The following is a 22022-nucleotide window of genomic DNA, read 5'->3' as shown; positions in this document are numbered from 1 at the left end:
AGTCTCCTTGCTGCTGCTGCAGCCCCAGAGCAGAACTGAGGGCACCAAGAATGGCAACCCACGTATGAGAGCTGCCATGGACTGGGTCAGACCGCAGGTCCATCTTGCCCCCTCTCCTGGGTCACACAGTGGCAGAGAGTGGAGGCTGGATGGCATGGTGGCCTGGGGCTGATCAGGGTTTCTCCCCATTCCTCTCACCCTCAGCCTCTAGCAGTGAAGGTCTGGGAAGTCTAGACCGAAGCTGGGTGCATGTGCGTGGATTGCAATGGACCCTTCTGCAAGAGCAGAAGCCCAGGGAAGGGTGGTGGGAAGGACTGGATGTAAGGAGGGGTGGCAGCAGAGGAGCAGTGAGACCATGGAGTCCCTGGCGTGTGGGAGGGAGATGGCAGAGGGTGCAGACCCCCCCCCAGTTTCCACTCCAAGTGGATGAGCAGGAGCTGGCTTTGCAGTAGGCAGCATAGGACAGAGAGGAGCAGCGGGCTTGAGCGGCACGGAGCCACGACTGCAGGTCTTTCCCCACCGCAGCGCTGGTGCTCAGGTAGCCTCGCTCTTGATGGATGCACTGCGTTGTCCACAGGCAGCCAAAGGCCTCCGTCCTCCAGCCCCAGGCCATGAGCTGGGGAACAGATGTGCCCCCGCTCCTCTTGCGCAGCCTAGGGGCAGGGGGCAGCCTGCGAGTTGACCTGGGCCTAGCTGCTCCCCTGGGCTCAAGTTAAGCTGAAGGAGCGCTGTGATCCTTGCCCAGCACGCGGGGGCCATGGGCTGGCGGTCGCTCCCTCACTGCCTGGCCTGGCTCAACATTGCTGTGAAACGGGGCAACTCGGTGATTGTGAAGCCAAGGGGGCAATGGCCTGGTCTTCAGGTGTTCACCTCCCTCAGCTGCACCCTCTGACCCCGCACTCTTGTTTGCCCCCAGCCTCTGCTCCTCTCCACGCCAACATGCAGCCTTGGTAGAAGCTGTGTCTTAACGAGGGAAAACGCCTGCTAAAGTCTTGGCAGCCTCTGTCGAGGCATCCGTCCCCCAGGAGGGCAGGTGACTTGACCGTGTCTCCCCAGAGCTGTTGGCTTTCAGTGGCTAACCTGGTGGTGCTCAACCTTTTGGCCCCACAGGCTGCATGAAGGGTGTGGGGCTGGTCCACAGGCTGGATTCAACCCCAGGACCCGGCCCCAGGGCATCATGCCACCTTTATCCAGGCTTGGGGGCACAGATTGGGCTCCAGGAGCCCCTTGCTCCATCCGCCTGGTCCTCTACGCTGGGAATGGGCCCCATGCTGCCCGGCTTGCCCCATCCAGCATGCAGTGCCACAGCCGTGGGGGGCTCCCCATGGACTGGATGACAAGGTGCTGGGCACCAGACCTGGCCTGCAGGCAGGGGGTTGAGCATCCCTGGCCTGACCTATAAGGAGTGGAGGTGCAGCCTAGACTGTTAGATGGATGGGACCTCGGTACTGCCATGCCTTCCTGGTCCTTTACCCAAGTACTTTTTGGCAGTGGTTGCAAGATGGCCAAAGCCTTGGACCGCTGGCCATCGTCCTGTTCAGCCCCCACATTGCTTCTGGGGCCTGCTGCGTGGTGGCACGCATGTCTGATGATCAGTCTGATGACATGCTATTTACCAGGCACTCACGATTGGGAAACCGATATCACGCCAAGCACACAGCTGAGCCAGACGCCAAGCCTAACGCTGTCTCCTTCCCTCTCTCCACAGTCAGTGAACCCGTACATAGTGAAGCTCTCCATCGTGGATGATGAGGCCACGCTCAACGTGAGTATCCCTCGTGACGCGCTGGGGTTTCTCCACCTTGACCCTGGCTGCCATTTTACATCAGTGACCAGCTCACGTTGCAGCAAGGGAGGTTTAGGTTAGACATTAGGAAGAAACTTTCTCACCAGGAGGGTAGTAAAGCACTGGAACAGGTTACCCAGAAAGGTGGTGGCATCTTCATCCCTGGAGGTGTTTAAGCCCCGGCTAGACAGCCCTGCCTGGGATAATGTAGCTGGGGCTGGTCCTGCTTGGAGCAGGTGGTTGGACTAGATCCGATGTCCTGAAGTCCCTTCACACCCTCATTTTCTATGACTGAAGAGCATCAGAGAGCTGGCGAGTGGGCCCTGCTCGGGTTTAATGCCCTGAACATAAAAGCATTCGCCTGAGGCTTGTTAGTCTCTGGCTCTGATGCAGGCCAGGGGTCGGGGCTCCCAGCCCTGCTTGGAGGCGAGTGGGGGAGTGGGTGGGCGGGTGGCCCTGGGGAGCAGATCCCCCCTCCCACCATCGTGGTGCAGCTTCCCACGGAGTGAAGCCGGTTTCTGTTCTTGCAGGGGATGGGACTCGTGATTGCCCAGGCGCTGTCAGAGTACAACCAGTGAGTGCAATTGCCGGCCCCCACATCTCTCCCTCCTTCCTCTGCATGGTAGCCACAGCTGCCTCCTGCCCTGGCTGCTACCATGTGACCCCTGCTGTTACCACCACCCCTGGTCCCACGGCCTGAGTCTGGGGCACTGCCCCCCTGATCCCGCATGAGACAAATGCCCGTTTTGCTGCATGCAGCTCTGATGGGAAACCCGTGCCACTGAAAGGAGCAAACCCCTTGGAAAAGGCACTGAAGAGAGGACATGAGAGCACTGGAGGGTTTTGCCTTCCTCTGCACTGGGGGAACGGCCTGGCCTGGGCTCTCTGCAGCGTCTGTGACCCCCCAGCAGCAGCAGGATGTTGATGCCTGCGGCCCCCCTGTATCCCGGGGGTGGGGGTGATGCCTGGGGCTGTGTCGGGGTGACTGTGTTGTATGGCTTCGAGCTCAGACCTGGGTTTTGGACGGGGCTGATCCTGCCTTGGACAGGGCTTGGACCGGATGTGACCCCACAGCTCTCTGCCAGCCCCACGGCTCTGGGAGTCTCCAGGCTGGGTCAGACCAGGGCCCAGTCAGCCCTGCGGCACCCCAGGCTGTGATGGGCATCTACTGCCTCAGCATGAAGGGCAGTCAGCCCGGCAGGAGGGTTAACCCTGCCCCGGGGTGCTCTCCTCCCCACCTCCGTTAGCTGGGCACTTCCATGGGGGTTTAACTGCCTGTTGGCCTGGACGGCCCTCAGCGGCATCAGCATCACCTCCTTCCCTCCCAGTCTGCGTTGGGTCTGCCCTGGACCTAGGTCAGTGCCGGCCCTGTTCTGCCTCCCCTCGGAGGGAGCTGCCCCCAGACTCAGCCCAGAGGGGAACGAGGAGCTTTTTCTGTGCTTGGTCAAATCTTGGGATTGTTTTCATGCCATCATCCCTGGGGGTTGCAGACACCTCAGAGAAAGCCTAGAGCTTTCCTGCCAAACTGCAGCCTCCTTTACAGGACTCCCAGAGCTGCAGGGTCACATCCAGTCACAGCCCGGCCTGAGGCAGGATCAGCTCTGTCCAAACCAGCCCAGACAAACCCATGTCCGGCTTCAGAGCCACATGACAGTTGTCCCTGACACGGCCCCAGGCATCGCCCCTGCCCCCGGGAAAGCAGGAGGGTCGCAGCTGCCAATGCCCTGCTACTGCCAGGGGGGTCACGGGCGCTGCAGAGATCCCAGACCAGGCCGTGCCCCTGCTGCAGAGGAAAGGGAAACCTCCCAGTGCAACCAGTCTGAGCAGGGGGGAAATCCCTTCCTGCCCAGTGCAGTGAGGGGGTGAGCCTGAGTGGAGATTTTTGCACAACCCTCTTTCCACTGGTGGGTTGCCCTGGGCTGCGGTGTCATTCGGTCGTAAGCTGTCACAGCTGTCAGGCACGGTGACGCTCTCTGTTCTGTGAGGCATTTCACACATCCCGGGGCGACGTGAGACAGGAGATCAGCTTTGAAACCCAAGCAAGTGCCTGAGTCTTTTTTTTTTTTTTCTTTCCTGTAACCTGTTAAGATTTTTAGCAGGGTTTTGAGTCATAGACTTAACATCTGTCTGAGACTTAAGGTAGCATTTCCGTAAGATTTCCCTACGCCCAGGCTGGAGGAGTCGTGTCCAGCACAGCAAACTTCACTGCAGATAACTTGCTACTTGGACTCTCGTCTCCCAGGGGCCTGAAACCGGCCCGTAGCCCCTCTGCTCTGTGCTTAGGATCCTCATATCTGCACAAGCTCATGAAAATGAAGCAGGAAGGCGGCTGTGCTCTCCCAACCTGGTCCCGGCGGCCCCAGCCCTGGCAGGGTGTGGGGTATGATGGTCCCTGTCCTGTGTGTCATGCCAAACCCTCATGCCCTCTCTGCTGTTTACGCAGGCAGTACAGGGACAAGGAGGAAGAGCACCAGACCGGCTTCTTCTCAGCCTTGACCAACATGGTAAGTGCAGCAGGAGTGTTGTTTTTAGGACGTCGTTCGGGACGGGCTGGGCGAGGCTTGGCTTGGGCTCGGGGCTGGCTCTGGAGGAGATGGGAGACCCTGGTGTTAGCTCTATGTGGCCTCTCTGGGTTGCCCTCACGAAAGCCGGAGGATCTCTTGTTTCATGCTGCTGTCTCCAGCTTGCTCCATTTCCAGAGCAGCAGGCGCCTGTTCCTTTTCCAAGCAGCCCAGGCCACTGTGGAGACCAGCTCCCAGCTAGTGTGATCAGCAACGCGTGGCTGGAAACGCTCAGGGTTGGGACCATGGCCTGGGCTTTGCTGCTGCTATGAGATGGCTTCTGGGGAAAGACGGTGGCTGCGTCTTCCCAAGGCAGCTCCTAGGGACTCGCGGGGGAAGCTGTGAGCTGCCTCTGTCCTTCGCATTGGCAGTGACTCGGGCACCTCCTGATGGAAGTGGTTGCATTTGGAGGTCAATCATTAATGATGGCACAGAGGAAAAAGTGCCATCGGTGGGAGGCATTGTCCAGGCAGGCTGGTTCTTCACCTGCGTCTCCCTTCCACCCAGGCTGTCAGCCGCAGTCCTTGCCAGCCCGACTGTCCTGAGCTGAGCCCTGTGTGGTGCTGGCATCCTCCTAAAGCCGTGCAATGCTCTTTCCTTCCATAGGTCGGCAGCATGTTCATAGCAGACGCCGATGAGAAAATTTCTGTCCAGTAAGTGCACGGCATGAGGCAAGCAGCAGCATTTCTGTTGGGGCAGGCCTCACCTGCTTGATTTGCAGGGCTGCTTCATGGCAAGATGGCATATCCCAGAGGTGGCGGCACTGTACCTGGCCACAGGATCGACCATGTGGCTGCGAAGCCAGGGTTAGATTGGTGCTGAGGGAGCAGCAGGGACAGTCAGTCATTTGCTCTGCAGCCATCCTGCCACACCATGCGGGTGCCAAGGGCATTAGAGGATTGTTGGTGGCTGGGGGGAATCCCCGTCCATCAAGCTTCCTCCATGGGCCCATGGCTCAGGATGGTGGTTTCGTGGCAGGGGCTTGGATCTGGCATTTCCAGGTCTCACTCATGCCCCTGGACACCTGGACCCAGTGTAGTGGTGATGTGGGCAAGACTTGGAGCCCACTGCATGTAGACATGGAGCATCTCAACCTGGGGAGATGAGGGCGGAGGGAGCAGCAGGTGCTTTGGCCTCGCACTAAGCACTCCAGGGATCATGGGGGCAGGAGAGCAGATGTGTCCCCAGCCCAATACAGATGGGCACACAGCAGCAGGAGGCTGCTCTGTGCTTCCAGGCTCCTGGCCTGTGCTGGAGACTGAGGAAGACAGGGTCCCTCGTGGGACGGGTCTGGCGGTGGGACATCTACACTCATGAGTACTGCTGTTTTGTGGTGCCCCAGGCCCTGGCCTGGTCCTCTCCAACCCTGGAGCCCAGTGTCTGCTGGGTGATCGGGTTGGGAGGCTGTTGTCACTGTGTCCCTTCCCCGCAGGACGAATGAGGCGATCCTGCTGGCCCTCTACGAAGCTGTGCACCTGAACCGGAACTTCATCACTGTGCTGGCACAGGTGGGCTCCTGTGCTGGTTTGCCGCGGCTGTCTGATCGCTGCGGCCCTCTCTTCGCTCCTGCACCCTTGGTGCCTAGTTAGAGTGGCGCCGGCTCAGAGGCAGGCGGGGCCCAGACCCGGGGGGATGTGGGAGGTGAAATCTCCCCTGCCGGAGCAAGAAGCAGTGGTTTGGGGGGGGTGTTGTCTAGGCAAGAGCCTTGTCAGACTGACCCGGAGGGGCTGGGTGCGAGCAGCTCTGCCTTGAGGCTGCTGGAGAGTGCCCTGCAAAGCCCTCTCCTCCCTGCACATGGCTAGTGTCTGACCCCTGCGAGGGGGCCCCAGTCTCCAGGTAGCAGCAGAGTCAGTGCCCTGTTGTGCACGGCTTCTTGGAGCAAGTTGGTGAGGGCCTCCATCCTGGTGACGGGGATTTGGCTGACCTGGGGCCGGAAGCCTCCTGAGCTGGGGCTCTGCACCCATTGGAGCATGCCAGCCTCAAAGACCCCCTCGGGGCTCCTCTCCTAGCAAAGACGGGCTGGCACCTGCCCTGCAGCAGCCGCGCGGGTGGAATGACGTTCTCTCCTGGCCCTGGCATTGCCTGGATCTCGAGGCCCCGGGGGTGGAGATGGGGAGATGTGGAAGGTGCTTGTTGATAGCCCTGGGGGCACCCGATGAAAGGCTCGTGGCCTGCGTCTGTTCCCTCCGTGCTGCTAGGTGGCACTCTTATCTCGGCTGACAGCTGCAATACAGTTTGGGGGGAAAAAAGGCACTTCAGTGAATGCCACGCTGTTCTGTCCAGCAGCTGCAAACACATTTCTGCATAAGATTTAGGGGGAGAATGCATTTTAAAGCTCTTTCATGCACTCATTTAAACACTGACTTATAGCTGAGCCCCATAAAACACACGAATTATGGGATATTACAGCAGGTGTGAAGCCACCTGCCTGCAGCCCCACAGACTCGTGTTCTCACCAGCCCATCTCCATTGCTTCCCCGGTCTCCAGACTGTCACTGTGTGCGTGTTTATAGGGGGACAACAAAGTGTTGTGAGCATCAGCTGGGTGAAAGATGTTGGAGGGAACTGATTCATTCCATCAGAGCCAGGCTGCAAATAAGATCGCTGGCTGCTCAAAACCCTCACCTCTTCTGATGGATGCGGGAAATAAATGGGAGCCGGGGAGAATAAGGTTACAGCAGTCGTTAGGCACGGAGCTGTTAGCAGAGATGAGCTGGGGAGGAGAGCCAAGGGAAGAAAGCCGGGAGGATCGATACTAATAACGTTATTTATGTGGAGCCGTTCTCTCCCAGAGCACTCGGGACATCATAAATCGCTGGCGTGTCTAAAGAGGAGGATGCTAGAAAGTGAGGAGCTCCTTTTAAAGCTGAGCCAGGGTTGGAAATGTGCAGCCAAGGGGTCATGCTGTGAGAGAGCCTTTGGGGAGAACAGGGGCTGTGCATGTCTGTGGAGAAGAAGGAATGGCAGGGTTTGGGGGCGATTCCCCACTGTGTAGCCCCTCCTGTGTTTGGCTGCGGGGGCAGGATGGGCCTGCGCTGCTGGCAGGGAACGGGTGCTCCATGCAGAGGCCCCACATAGCTGTGAGCTGTGCTGACCCCCATGTGTCTCCCTGCAGAGCCATCCTGAGATAGGCCTGATGACGACGCCGGCCAGCCCGGTTCCAACGACTCCCGTCACCCCGCTCGGCACCACGCCACCCTCATCAGACGGTGAGAGACTCCCTCCTTCTTGGCCCAGACCTTGCCACGGTGCTGCGAGGGAAATGGCAAGGCTGCCTCTCGAGGCGGCAGCTTACTCGCTCCGTCTGGAGAAGCTAGAGCCTGTCGTCTCCTCCTGGAGACCTGGCCTGGGGAGCAGGGGCTCGGGGCTCACTTCTGGGGGGCTTTCTCCTCCCACTGACCTCTAGGAGCCCTCTGCTCTGGGTGCTGTAGCCAGGGGATCCCTCTCCCAGTGCCCCAGGCAAACGGGCCGCTCCTGCTAAAACCTTTTGCCAGCCTGTTCCCATGCTGCCTGGACTCACCCCCTGCTCAGCGTGCCCCAGGGTCCAAATCCCAGCTGGGAAGCAGGAGCTATTGCCACCGGCCTTGCTCAGACAGGCTTCACAAATGGCTGCTTAACCCGAGTCCTGGGGGCTCTAGAGAAGGAACCTTTGTGCTGGCATAAATGCACCAGAGCTGTGTAAACTACAGCTCTGCTGGGCTCGGGGAGTGTCGGCTTAACCCAGTTTAAGAGGCAGAACTGAGCGGTGTTTTTCACCGACTTCTTCGGCAATGCTCTGGGCATCTGAAGGCAGCACCGCGCAGCTCGAGCAGAGCCCCGTCCGGGCGGGTTCTGGGGCGTCAGGTGCACGCTCTGCAATTCGGGTCACCGATAGCCTCGTTCGCCAAAGACTTCTCCTCGCGGCTGCATTCTGCCTGGTTGCCATGGATATCAAAAGCTTTCTGTTCAAGAGAAGGGGAAAAGAAAAAGATCTGGAGCCTCCCCGCGTGCGTGCGCCGGGAGATGCGGAGGGACAGGAGTTGCAGAGACTTCCTTTCAAACGGCTCGCTGAAAATGCCTCTGCCCACGCGCTTTATTATCCAGCTGACAGGGCTGTGCTTACCTACCACGCGCTCGCTTTAATTGATCAGGAAGGAATCAGAGCGCGTGACGGCGAGGCAGCTGGGCCCTGTCCTGCTGGGAAAGCTATTAGGCTTAACAGAAGGGGGATTGAGCTTCACTAGCAGCACTCCCGTCGCCTTGTCCCTGCCCCAGCCCCTTGGTGTGGCTGAGAGCTGGGGCTTGGTTTAGCAGCAGGGCTGTTAGGTTTAAGGCTTTATCCATTGCTTTGTAGGACCTAGCAGCTCAGCTCTAAAAGGTGTATGGGGCTTGGAGTTAGCCCAGGCCAGCTCAGCCTCTGGGGGAGAGTCTCTGATTGACTGATTCTCCTCCATGCACTTAAATGCAGCCAAGCTGTTTCCAAATGACAGCAGCAGGCGGCAGAAATCTCTGGCCTGGCTCCCTGGTGCTCCCCTGGGCTGTGATCTGGTACGGGAACACCCGCACAGGAGAAAACGGAGGGGTTTGCGAGCTGGAGCTGTGATGTGAACCTGGTTTCACGGATCTGCTTCATCCGGCGTCGGCTGCAAGCGGTGGACCCCTGCTATGCAAATCCAGGGCACCTGTCACCGTAGCATCTACATGTTGATTCACTAAGTGCCGTTACATGTTCATTTGCTGCGTTCCTCCCGTCAGCCCCAGAAGGGCCTGGCGGGGCTGCGAGGACTGTCGCGGCCTTCAGCCGTAGCTGTGGGTGTCTCATGCTTGTATGATGAGTGCTGGTGTGGCCGGTGTCTGGTGACGTCCGTGAGGTGCCTGGTGCCCTGGAGCCCTTGCCGCGAGGGAAGGAGGGCTGCAGACACCAGCAGACATGTGGCCTCACATCACGCCCTGCTCCAGCTTGTGCCCGGTAGCCTGGGGCCTCGGCCCTGTCGCGCCGAAGGCTCATGGAGTCATCGGAAGTTCAAGCCGAAGGGACTTCATGAGGTCACATCCAGTCCAGCTTCTGCCCCAGACAGGATCGTCCCTGACCAAGCCAAGCATCTGTCCAGCCTGCTCTGGAAAACTTCCAGGGGGGGGGGAATCCCACCACTTGCCCAGGCAGCCTGCTCCAGCGCTGGACCTCCTGCAGCGCCAGGGAGTTCCTCCTCTTCTCCTGCCTCAGTTTCCCCTGCTGCAGCTCGAGGCTGTTGCTCCTGCAGCCACAGAAAAAGGCCCGTCTCCATCTTCTCTGTCATCATCAGTCTCCCTGCAGGAACTTGAAGCCTGTGATCAAACCCAACTCAGTCTTCTCTCCTCCAGACTTGGTCACCCCAGCTCTTCTACCCTAGGCCCCTGGTCATTGTGGTCACTCTGTACTGGACTTTCCAACCTGTCCACGGCCTCCTAGAAGTGCAGGGCACAGAGCTGAGCGCACGACTCCAGGGGAGGCCTCCCCAGTGCTGAAGAGTGGAGATCCCTGCCCCACATCTGCACCGACGCTCCTGTCCATACAGCCCAGGAGGCTGCTGGTGGCTTTTGAAATCGGAGCAGAAGGGGTGGTGTTAGAGGAGTGTGTGGAGCTCCCCAGCTCCTCCCCTCAGGCCCCTTTGCTTGGCGTTGCCAGGTTTGTTCCCCTTCTTTCCCAGTGCTAGCAAACGTGCACGCTCCACGAAGCGCGGTCGCGGGGGAGAGGGCTGTTGGAAGAATGTTTCATCGGGCAGCCGGTGCGGATCACGGAGCTGGATGCCGAGAGCTGGGGACAAAGGGCAGGAAGGGGCCGCATGGGTCAGGGCGTCCCACAGACAGCCACACTGCAGAAACCAGGGCTTCCCAAGGCCCGGAGAGCCACTGAACACCTGGGACGTCAGGCCGGGGGCCGAGGGATCATGGCGTTGCCGCAGCAAGCAGGATCGTGGGGCTGCTGCTGAGGTCTGCTGGCCCGTTCCTCCTCCAGTGGCCAAGGGCAGCTGGTGCTGGGTGAGGGTGGCCGCATCCAGACCCTTTACAGTGCTGGCAGCCTGCGGACTGCGTGTCGGGAGCCCCTGAGATGATCCCTGCCGTCACTCAGGCTTCATTTTTAAACAGGCTGGGGGTCCTTTGCCTCAGCTGCTTCCATGCAGAGAGAGTTGCAGACCCCAGCGGTGAGAAGCCTCCTCGTTTCCTGCTGGCGTTTAATCAGAGCTGGTTGATCCCTGATTGTTTGTGCGCCAGTTTCATCTGATAGGGTCAGCAGCTCTTCCCCCTCCCCAGTGCTCGTTGGAATGACGGACTTCAGTCCTGTCCCCGCTCAACCCATCTCTCCCCTGGGTCAGCAAGCCAAGCTCTCTAAGTCTCTTCCCTCCCGGTCCCTGCTTTTCCCCTGATCCTTGGTGCCTTCCCCATTTCGGACCTGTCCTGCCTGGCTGTGGGTGCCCCTAATTGCAAGCTGCCATTCTGCGGCACTAGCGGAAAGTGCCCAAAAATCTTGGATCCCACTGACCTTTTCATGGCCATGGGGCATCAGGCAGCATCGGAGCTCCCTGCATGCCTGAGTCCAGGCCTCCAGTCCCGTGCCCTTCCTGAGCTCTGGGAAGGGGAAGAAGGGAAGCATCGGGATAATGACTGGATAATAACTGACAGGCAAACACTTTGGGGCCATGGTGCCAGGGTCAGGTTGAGCGTCCTATGGAAATGCCCAGCCCTCGCTGTCCCCCGCTCAGTGCTCCTGCTGACTCTTGTCTCCGGCAAGGTCTCGTTAGATCCTATGGCAGCATGGTTTGAATAAACACGCCACACAGCTGCTTAGGGAGTATAAACCAAGTGTACCCTTTATTCATGCTGCTTGTTGGGGGATCAGATGGCTGGCAGCAGGGACGGTGCATGGTGAAACGCAGAGTCTCAGCACCATGGGGTTGGCAGGGAGCTGCGGGGTCGCATCCAGCCCAGCCCTGTCTGAGGCAGGAACAGCCCCGTCCAAACCAGCCCAGATAAACCCTGTGTCTGACCTCGGAGCCACGTGACGGTCACCCCTGACACAGCCCCAGGCATCGCCCCTGCTCCAGGAAACCGGGGGGGCCGCAGCTGCCAATGTCCTGCTGCTGCTGGAGGGTCACGGACGGTCCAGAGACCCCAGGACCAGGCTGTGCCTCCACTGCAGAGGAATGCAAAATCCCCCAGTCCACACCAGTCTGACTGGGGGAGATCCCTTCCCGCTCCAGTGCAGCACGGGGCTGAGCCTGAGCACAGGGGCAAGACCCACCTGCCAGGACCCTGCGGAGTTGGTGTCAGCAGGAGCATTGGCACAGGCCAGCCTCATTCCCAGCCTGGTCTGCAGCACCCAGCGCCTCTGGAGGAGGATTAAACCCCTGACGTGGAGCAGAAAGAGGTGGGGGGGGTCACCTAGCACAGCCCAGAGACTGGGGACACCTCATAGCAAAGCACGGGCATCGCTGTGCCTGGATCCTCCCCGAGCGTGTCTCTGTCCTACTCTTTAGAAGCACTGAGGGCAAATCCACTGCATTGCTCACATGTGGTCAGTCATGGTTGGTGCCAGATGCTTTAGTATATGCTGATTGATGAACTTAGCTAATTACAGCCGCCTTGCATCTCCTCCCAGGTATGTGCCAGGCTCGGTTATTGTCCTACTCGTTTTTCTCACTGACCGTGGCAGGCTGGAGTGATTCCACCATCCCGGGATGTCCTTGATCCGATCCCAGATGCTCTCCTGCTTCCCACAGCACTTCTGCCTTGCAGACGTTAACCCGTGCTGCTCTTGGCCTGTCCTATGGCATGCAGCTGTGCGCCCATGCCATGTCCAGGAGAGGTTGGGCAGCTACTGGGCAGGGATGCTCTAGGTGCAGCAGTGCCAGTGCTCTGCTGTGGGGTGTCCCAGCCCGTGGGCTGTGCTGGTTGCCCCCCCCGCCCTTTCTGCTCCATGTGTTGGGGGGTTTAATCCTCCCCCAGAAGCGCTGGTGCTGCTGCAGCCTGGGCTGAGCCAACGCTCCTGCTGGCACCAACCCCGCAGGGTCCTGGCTGGAGGGTCTTACCCCTGCGCTGCACTGGGGCAGGAAGGGATTTCCCCCCTGCTCAGACTGGTGCGGAAGGTGGGGTTTTGCCTTCCTCTGCAGCGGGGGCACGGCCTGGGCCTGGGCGCTCTGCAGCATCCGTGACCCCCTTGGCAGCAGCAGGACATTGGTGGCCATGGCCCCCCTGTATCCTGGAGGCGGGGGTGATGCCTGGAGCTGCGTCAGGGCCAACTATGTTGTGCATCTCTGAGGTTAGACACGAGGTTTGTCTGGGCTGGTTTGGACGGGGCTGATCCTGTCTCAGGTACGGCTGGGACTGGACGTGACCCTGCAGGTCCCTGCCAGCCCCACTTCTCTGATCTGCCTCTGCTCCGCGGCAGCACATGTCCAGAGTGGCTGCTTTTGAGGCTCTATTTTTGGAGCCGCAGCTGTGGGCTCAGCGGAGGCTTTGCTGCTTGACCTGCCACGATCTTTGGTCACTGCTGCAGCTCTTGCTCGCTCCCTCCCTGCCTCATGCTGTTGCTGCTCTGCTCTGATTTCTCCCTCCACAGCTGCTGGGGATCTGGGTGCCCTGGAGCATGTGGGAGGGAGATGCAAATGCTTCTCCCAGGCTGCTTTGAGGGCTCATGGCTCAGCCTAGGCCGGGGCTCTGCTCTCCAAGGGAGGGCAATGCAAACATCTGCATTGCCCGTGTGTCGGTGGACGTTTGTTGGGCTGGCAGGTGCCGAGTAGAGTAGCAGGCTCATGGGCATGGGGGAACTGGGAGCGGAGCCATGGTGGGTGCTTGCTGGACCCCTTCCTGGAGCCTCACTCAAGCTCCCTGCAGAGCTGATACCCCTGCTGCAACGCACAGAGGGTGAATGCATCTCGTCTGCTCTGTTGCAGTGATCGGCTCCACGGAGCTGCCCCTGGATGCTGACGTGCAGACCAGCAACTTGCTGATAACCTTCCTCAAGTACAGCTCCATCGTCATGCAGGACACCAAAGGTAATGCCCCAGCTGGTGGCACGGAGCCCCGCTGAGGGGCAGTGCTAATGTGCCCAGTGCCTGTGCAGACAGATCTGTATGCGCCCGGGTGTCTTATTGCTGGTTGGCAGCTCTGGAGGGCCGGGAGGCCTGGGGGTGGCAGCAGGTAGGCAATATGGAAGCGGGGAGGCTGTTGTGCAGAAAGGCTGGGGGGTCTCTGCATGTTTCCTTCTGGGAGGCATCACTAGACCCAGGTCCCAGCTCTGTGCTGGGGAGGGGGGGAGGCGGGGACTCCATGTGCTGGTGCAGGAGTTGGCATGCAGCGGTGCCAGGGAAGTTCCCACCACGCTGGGTGGTGAGAGGCATGTAGCTGGGGCAGGGCAGGCTGCAGCAGTTCCTACCGTGCCCAGTGCCTTTTGGGTGCATGGTAATGCCATACCCCAGGCTTTGCCTTTCCCGGCATCTGCTCTTTTGGAGCCAGAAGCTCTCTAACGAGCTGCCGTCCTCATCTGCATGTAGCTGCATTTTCCCTGTGGTTGCACACGCCCGATCAGCAGTCGCACGAGGGACCATGTTCTCTTCCCGTGGTGCGAGAGCCCCAGGCGGGCATTGTTGCGTGCCAGGGTTTCTGCCCAGGCCATAGCGGGCAGACCATCATAGTTGATGCTGCCATGGTGCCTTGTTGCAAAGCCCCAGGCATGGCATAAAGCAGCATGAACCATGCTCCATCTCCAGCGGCCAGTGTTTCGGGCGAGCAGGAAATGAGGCTGCTACAGGCCGAGACTCTGCTGAGACTCGTGTTGCTTTTGATGGCTTTTCAGTGGACCTGGATGGGCACTGGGGGTGTGGGAGCAGCCACGCTGGCTCTGCCCAGGCTCCAGCATCTGCCTCTACCAGGACCCAGCCTGGGTGGTTCTGAAGGAGTGGAGCCCCCATCATGGAGCAGATGCCCCTTGGCTGGTCCACAAAGCCTGGTCTCACCCCTTTTATCCTCCATGGTATAAAAGAAGACATTTAGTGCTGGCCTAGCAGTGCAAGTAGCTCCAGGGATAGCAGCAGCCTGGCTACGGAGAGCATCATTAAACCTTGTCCAGGCCTCCCCTGCTCACCTGGCACGGCCGAGGGCTGCTCCGGGACCCTTCCTGGGGTAGAGCTCGCCAGCTCTTTTTCCCCGTGGCAGAAATAGGCTTCGACCTCCATGCCTGCCGAGGGGGCTTGGGGTATTCCCTGCCTGTAATCAATGTTTGAGAAAGGACCTGCAGCCTCTGTAGCAGGAGGTGCTGCCCATGGGCAGAGTCCAATGGTGAGGACCAGCCTCAGGGGCCAGACCTGACGGTGGAAGATTTCCCATCGCTGGGCCCGCGTGTGGGCAGAAGCAGCAGTGCTGAGCGCAGCGCGCTCCCCGGGGAAGGGAGCAGCCCTGGGAGCTCCGGCAAGAGGAAGATAACGAGTCTCCAGTGGTTTGGTGCTCTCAGGGCTGGTGCTCCTGCTGGGCTGTCTTTCCTGCCTTGCAGCTTTCCAGCAGCCAGGCACTGTGACCCCCGGCTACCTTCCCCCTGCAACACACCTTCCCTGCAAACCGCTCAATGCAGCGGGGCAGGATCTAGCCCTTCTGGTGCTTGGTTTCTCTTTAATGACTGCGTGCAGGCCCCAGTAACGAGCGCGCTGTCAGCCTGCAGTCAGCATCGCCTGCGAGCTCGATGCGGTCTATTTTTATACCGTGCTGGGATCACAGAGCACGTCAGTCACTCGGGAGCGAGGGGGTTTCAAGAGGAGCAGCGAGGGGGGGAGGCAGCAGGCTTGTGCCTGGCAGCTGCCGCATGGACGGGGCGCGTTTCCCACATGTTGGCCTTTGCGAGGGGTGAGCTCCGCAGAGGCCTTGCAGGCATCGCTCTCAAGCAGGCACACACCTCTGTGGCAGGGCTGGTCGACATCCCCTGCCCTGGGCTGTCGGGCTGCTAAGCCAGTGATCCCCAAACTAGGGAGGAGAGCAGAGTATTTCAGGTGCCCTGAAAGGTGCTCACTGCCCCCTCCTCGCAGCTGTGTTTACCCTTCGCCAGGCTTTCCATTGGGTCTTCCAGGGCCGGCTGTGCCTGACGGGCATGGGGGAGCAACAAGCAGAGCAGCCGGAGAAACCCCTTTGGAGGCTGCCTTTGCAATCAGATGCAGCCAGGACCTTTCCCTTCCCAGCCTCTTGCTGGTGAGCAGGCTCAGGCTGTGCTGGGATCTGAACCTGGGACCAGGCTTCACTGCTTCTGTCACAGCTCTGCGGGCCACAGCAAGGGTTTTGGCCCTTGGGATGCAACAGAAAGACGGCTGTGTATGTGGGTGGGACCTGGCTGAGCTGGCAGGGTCAGGTCTTCGTTCTTCTTCCGGCTGGGCTGGGGGGAGACAGAGAGGCCCCAGCTGCGAGAATGGGTCTGAGGGTGGCAGAAGCTTCCCGCCAACTTGGCAGGGTTTGGTGTTTGGGCTGTGCACTGGCTCTGGGGGGCAAGGCCAGGCCTAGCCCCTCGTCCCTGCAGGGGGTTGGGTCCGGGCCTTCGGTTCCCTGCGTCATTGCTTGGCCACCAAGTCATGCGTTCCCTCTCCTTTGCAGACGAGCACCGGCTGTACAGCGGCAAGCTCTGCCTCATCATCCTGACCTGCATCGCCGAGGTAGGTGCGTGGCAGCCTGGCCCTGCCCGGGTACTGTGGCCCAGCTCCCCTCCCCTCTCACCACAGGGCAGGGGAGACCTGGAGGCATTAGTTCACCCTTCGTCAGCATGCCCGGGGCCCTTCCTGTAATCAGCAGCGAGAAGCCCAACACTTTCTCTCAGGGCTTTGGCCACTGCTGGGGTGGGGTTATGGGGGGGATCTCCAGCTTGTTCACCCTGTTCAGTGTGAGGTTTGGAGAGGGTCAAACTGGTCCGGACTGGGGGGTTTTGCCTTCCTCTGCAGTGGGGGTGCAGCCTGGGCCTGGGGTATCTGCAGTGCTCATGAACCCCCAGCAGTAGCAGGACATTGGTGGCTGCAGCCCTCCTGTATCCCAGAGGCAGGGGCAACATAGGGGCCTGTGTTGTGTTGGACTTGGGGTCCGTCTGGGCTGGTTTGGACAGGGCTGATCCTGCCTTGGGCTGGATGTGACCCCATAGCTCCCTGCCTGCCCTGCAGCTCTGGGATTTCCATGATTTCTATGATGCTTCAGGCACTTGCATGAGCAGGACAGGGCTGGCACCCAGCTCAGCACTGCTCTTGAAAAGCCAGGATGTCAAAGAAGGGTCTGCAGGCTGGATTGGGCTCATGAAGCCCTGTTATCTGACCCCTGGGTCTCGGCCTGACTGCACACCACATGCCCCAGCTCCAGCCCCAGCCCTGCATGTCGGCTCCAGGACCAGACCAGACCAGACCAGGCTCATAGACCACCCCACACCCTGGAGCCGGTGCATGGGGCTGGGCCCACATGGGCAGCTCACTTAGCACCTTGCACCAGCCCCAGGGTGTCTGAATTAGATGTGCTCTCCTGCAGCTCAGGCCAGAGCAGAGAAACCCACCCGGAGCTGACCGTGGGCTCTGCAGCTAGGCCATCCCCATCCGGCCCCACCCCGGCCCCTTAGATAGGCTCGATGGGCCGGCCAGTTGGCTGAGAAACCCAGGTTTGCAGTTTGTTTGCCTGGAAGCAAAGGCCTCTTATTGCAGGCAACACGGGCAGTCCTGTGCCTCCTGCATGGGCCATAAACCATCATCCCCAAGCACCGCGTTAGAGCAGAGTCTCTTGTGGCTCTGTTAGAAATGCTGCCCATTAGCTGTCTTCAGCCCGGGGCTCTCGAAGGGCAGGGAGGCACTGGCAGAGAAGAAATACTGCTGGCTGGTGGCAGTGGGCGTTCGACCCTGGGTGCTATGGGGAGAGTGGATTTATGGCAGCTCTTGGCCACAGAGCACGGTGAGATTTAGTGCCAATGCTGGAATGGGATTTGCTCGAGCCACCCGCTTGCTGCCTGTGGTGCAGTATCTTCACAGAGTCATCTTAGAGTCCCGGCACCGTGGGGCAGGCAGGGAGCTGCAGGGCCGCATCCAGTCCAGCCCTGCCTGAGACGGGATCAGCCCCATTCAAACCCCCCCAGACAAACCCTGTGTGTGACCTCGAAACCACACGACACAGCTGCCCCTGACACAGCCCCAGGCATTGCCCCTGCCCCTGGGATACAGGGGGGCCACGGCCGTCAATGTCCTGCTGTTGCTGGCGGGTCACGGGCGCTGCAGAGAGCCCAGGCCAGGCCATGTCCCTGCTGCAGAGGGACCAGTCCAGACCAGTCTGAGCAGGAGGGAAACCCCTTCCTGCCCCATTGCAGTGTTGGGCTGAGCTGAGCGCGGGGGCGAGACCCTCCAACCCAGACCCTGTGGGGTGGGTGCCAGCAGGAGCATTGGCTCAGCCCAGCCCCATCCCCAGCCTGGGCTGCAGCAGCACCAGCGCGTCTGAGGGAAGATTAAATCCCCTGACACCTGGAGCAGAGATGTGAGGGGCATTGAAGCCCTTTCATAAACCTCATGCTGTCTAGGGGCTGAAGCCTGGGCCCAGCAGGATGTCCCTGTGCCTCCTCCAGCGGGTGTCCAAACTCCCACTGCTTCTAGTAGCCGAGCCCAGAGAGCGATGGGACCCAGATTACTGACCAAACCCTGGGGACACAGGCCTCTGCTCAGGAAGGGCTGCGTGGGGCTGGGGGTCCTGAGGCTGGCGGCTGAATGAGGCAGTGGGGAACGAACCCACATTTTCCATGGGGCAGGGCAGCTGTTGAACCCATCGCTGGATGACCAGGCCCATCTCGCCCGGTCTCCTACATCATGTGGAGGCTGGAAGGGAGAGTGAGTGGGTCTGAGCAGGGTTTTTCCCTCAGGGAAATCTCCCTCCTTGGAGGTTTTCAGAGCCACCCCCTGGCTAAGCTGGGTTAGGTGGGCAGGGGGCTGATCCGGGATCCATGCGCTGAGCATTTGCCAGGCACACCTGTCCCTTGGGGTCGGGTGAGAGCGGCTGGTGGCAGTCGGCGCTGCATGTTTCTCACCTCTCCCCGTGCCCTCTCTGCAGGATCAGTACGCCAATGCCTTCCTGCACGATGACAACATGAATTTCCGAGTGAACCTCCACCGGATGGTGAGTCTCTCTTGGACAGGCCCCTGAGGGGCCTCTGTGCTTGAGGTGGGGAGCACCAAGGTTTGAGGTCCTCACCCACCAGGGTGTTGTGTCCTGCACGCCAGCGGGGGGGTGCCCATGAGAAGCTTTGCAAGGAGCGCTGCTGGTGCCTTGTTCCCTTGAGAGGGAGACGCGTACCCACATGCCCTTGTTGGTTTGCTCCAGGAGCTGAGCTGGCAGTGGCCTGGAGCCTGGCTCCAGGAGAGGACGTGCCATACAGCCTGGCTGGTTGGGGAGCCTCCTGCTTCAGCAGCTCCTTGGGGAGTGCTGAGTCTGGTGTTGTGTCTTGGCTTGCGCTGGTCACTGTGTCCTGGGCTCAATCCCCAGCTTGGTCAGGAGCCCATTAACAGAAGGGGGAGGCATCCCGTTGGGTCTGCCACCCCACCACTGGACCCTGCTCCTGACAGACAGGGGGAATCTTCCTCCTTGGAGGTTTTCAGAGGCGATGCTAGGCTGAGCTGGGCTGGGATAGCTAGGGAGGGCCCCACCCGGGGCAGGGGCTGGGCTGGCAGAGATGCCCCTAGGGCCATGCCAGCTGCAGAGAGTGGTCCAGGGGGCAGTGGAGGCAACAGCAAGACCCCAGGCAGTCACGTCCTCATGGAAAGCAGATGGGGATGCTCGCTGACCCCTCTCCCTGCCCCACGTGTGTTCACAGCCAATGCGGCACAGGAAGAAAGCAGCCGACAAGAACCTCCCGTGTCGTCCCCTGGTGTGCGCGGTGCTGGGTGAGTAGTGCCGGGGCTGAGGCTCCCTGGGTTGGTCTCAGGCCTGCTGTGAGCGGGGCAGAGCAGTGCGCTTCTGGGACAGCTCAGGGTTGCAAAGACGTGGCTTCTTCCCAGAGAGTGCATGGTGGTGGGGAAGGGACCTGTTTGGTGCCCTGTCTGCTGGGGTCCGGCTAATGCAGCATGCGTGACCCCAGGCTGGACAGCAGCCCATGGGGGAGGACCTGGGAGTCTTGGTATATCGCAGACCCAAGGCGAATGCATCAATACAAGCATCAGGTGCAAGATGTGGGAGGTGATCGTGCCTCTGCTCATCATGGGTCGGGCTTCATCTAAAGCAGGGAAGGTGGGCTCTCCATCGCTGGAGAGGTTCAAGAAGAGGCTGGATGGGGGTGCGATCTAGGTGCAGTGATGCCCGTGCTCTGCTATGGGGATCTCCCAGGCTTCTAGGCTCTGCTGGTCGCCACATGGGGCTGGGGAGGAGCCCCCTGCCACCACCTCGTCTCCCGCACGTGTCTGCGACACACGTCACTGAGCTGGGCCTGTTGCTCGCTCTTCTGTGAATACCCTGAGCGGGACTCCAGCTGCCAGCTGAGCCCCCAGAGCCTGAGCCTCAGGCAAGCGACTTAGTCACTGCAGAAACAAGGCTGCTGCTGCCTTGCTCCTGCTGCCTTGCTCCCGCGTTGTTGCTATAAATATGCGGAGGGCTCTGCACGGTACATCTCCAGAAACAAAGCTCTCCGGCACACATTGCCCCTGGTGAAAGCCTCTCTCAGGGCATCATTCTTCCTAGAATTTTCCATCAGCAGCACCATGAAACCCGAGGGCCTTTCTGTGCCTCACAGTCAGCCACATGGGGTTTTTTTTACTGAGGGATCCTGAGGGTTGGGAGAGGCCTGGGGAGGGCGCATGCCACAGAGCCAGCACTGCACAGATGCCACCCATGGGGCTCCCAAGAGCTGCTCCTTCTCCCAAGGAGCCGCGGGCAGTCTAAGCTCAAGAGCTGGGTCATTTGTCTTGTGGTGAGGGGTTGCATGGGCTGCACTGGGGATTGCTGGCTGCAGCCACAGCTGGTTTGATGGTCACTGTGTTCTCTTCTTCCCTCCCCTCTCAGATCTGATGGTGGAGTTCATCGTGACGCACATGATGAAGGAGTTTCCCATGGATCTCTACGTGTAAGTGCTGGGGCAGCTCCAGCCTCCGTGTGTAGAGACGGGGCCGTTCTAGTTCCACCACTCCCCTCCCTTGCCCAGGATACTGCTTTTGGGGTGGGGAGTGAGGGGAATTACCAGGCTTCCCACAACCCCTGCGCTTGCCGTGTTCAGTGACCAGAAAGGAAATGATTTCTGCCCTCCCAGGGAGCTCTCCTCGTCTGCCTGATTGAGCACTGAGAGCATGGCAGCAGGGAGGCATTTCACCCACCATCATTGTCACAGGCCCCTGAGCGAAACCCCAAGCTGGGAGCAGTTAGCCAGCTGCCAGTCCCTCTCTCCACTTGAACTCCAGTCCCTGGGGAGTTGTGCCAGCAGAGAGCTGCAGTATTGTCCAGGGGCTGCGGCTCCAGGCGTGATCTTGACCCAGCTCCTGTCCATGTCCCAAGGCCAGTGGGCTAGTGTGGCCCCATGCTGGCTTGGTGCGCATTGGGCGTTTTTTGTGGCTGGGACAGGCATCGCAGAGCAGCAGCAAAGCCCTGGAAGATGATGCCTGTGCGGGCTGCACTGGACTCCCCACCGCCGGAGCAAGCAAAGCTCATTGCTTGCAGCTCCGTGCACATCGGCAGTCGTTCTCATCACCATTATGGCATTGGGAGCAGCCTGGGAAGGGACAGCAGTGCAGGAGAGACGCGGTAGCCAGGGTGAAGGGGAAAGCACTTTACATAGTGCAGCAAGGGAACATACTGGGGCTGCTGTTGGCACATGCTGGTTGCCATCAGTTCGGGCACATTTACGCAGCCCCCACGTTCAGCTCCTGCCAGAGCCGGACCTGCTGCAGACAGTCGCTGCAGACGGTGGCGAGGCCGTACACACGTAAGCCCCTGTGTTGCTGCCAGTGACACTGGGGACAGCTGGAGGGGGTGCCTGGTAACCAGGGCTGGTCAGGCTGCTTTGACCCAGGGCTGGCTGCCAGCGGGGCCTGCTGACCGAGCCAGCCCAGCTAGTCAGGGTTCCTGAAGCAGCGTCCCCTGGGGACATGGCCCCTGCAGCTTCGGCTTTCGGAGTAAGGAGGCAAATTGGGTTTGGTTCAGCTCTAGAAGTCCCTTGCTCTTGCCCTGGGGCCCCGTGCTGCATGGCGGTTGTGCTCAGAGGTGCATGTGCTTTCCCACGGTTCCCGCTGGCTGCATGAGGAGCTCTGCCTTGACCCAGCCTGGTCTCGTGGCCGAGCAAGCACAGGGCTGTGCACAGGTACTGGACACAGGCCTCGTCTGTCACCCCGGGCCACCGCCCTCAGCTCCGGGGTGCTCCCAACTTGTCCTGTGGACTGTGGCCAGAGTAGGCTCAGGTCCTTTCCCCCCTCCTCTGCTTGGTGAGTCCAACAGTGGCCCAGCAGCCAGGTGCCACATTCAGCTGCTTTAAACTGATCCTGCCCCAGCCGGGACTTGCAGCCGCAAGGGTCTCCAAGGGCAGCCAGTCTGGCCTGTGGATGTGTGGTGGGCCTGCCCAGAGCTGAGACTGTTGACAAGCCGGTTGCAGGTGGGTCTCTTGTTCGTGAGCATTTCCCAGAGAGCTGTGTGTGCGTATGCACATGCGGACAAGCACTGGAGCCCTCCCTGAGAGGCATGCCTTGTGCCATGATACCCCC

At 60.3% G+C, this 22022-nt stretch overlaps 1 protein-coding gene across 3 annotated transcripts in view; it reads left to right on the top strand.

The window, feature by feature from the left end:
• ARMH3 (armadillo like helical domain containing 3) overlaps window positions 1–22022 on the top strand; it is a 92172-nt gene that overhangs the window by 21814 nt on the left and 48336 nt on the right. For all 3 annotated transcript variants that reach the window (XM_090057232.1, XM_090057230.1, XM_090057231.1), the window contains exons 9-19: window positions 1709–1765; window positions 2317–2360; window positions 4230–4290; window positions 4954–5000; window positions 5780–5855; window positions 7463–7556; window positions 13257–13358; window positions 15934–15992; window positions 18397–18462; window positions 19157–19226; window positions 20338–20398. In XM_090057232.1, coding sequence (XP_089913358.1) covers window positions 1709–1765; window positions 2317–2360; window positions 4230–4290; window positions 4954–5000; window positions 5780–5855; window positions 7463–7556; window positions 13257–13358; window positions 15934–15992; window positions 18397–18462; window positions 19157–19226; window positions 20338–20398 — 737 coding nt within the window. The remainder of the gene's footprint in view (window positions 1–1708; window positions 1766–2316; window positions 2361–4229; window positions 4291–4953; window positions 5001–5779; window positions 5856–7462; window positions 7557–13256; window positions 13359–15933; window positions 15993–18396; window positions 18463–19156; window positions 19227–20337; window positions 20399–22022) is intronic.

The sequence above is a fragment of the Crocodylus siamensis genome, chromosome 7 (genome assembly GCF_052110815.1).
Source record: "Crocodylus siamensis isolate JL-2025a chromosome 7, ASM5211081v1, whole genome shotgun sequence".
NCBI classification, from domain to species: domain Eukaryota; kingdom Metazoa; phylum Chordata; order Crocodylia; family Crocodylidae; genus Crocodylus; species Crocodylus siamensis.
Note: the sequence above shows the minus strand (reverse complement) of the source record. Positions and strands in the feature narration are given on the sequence as shown.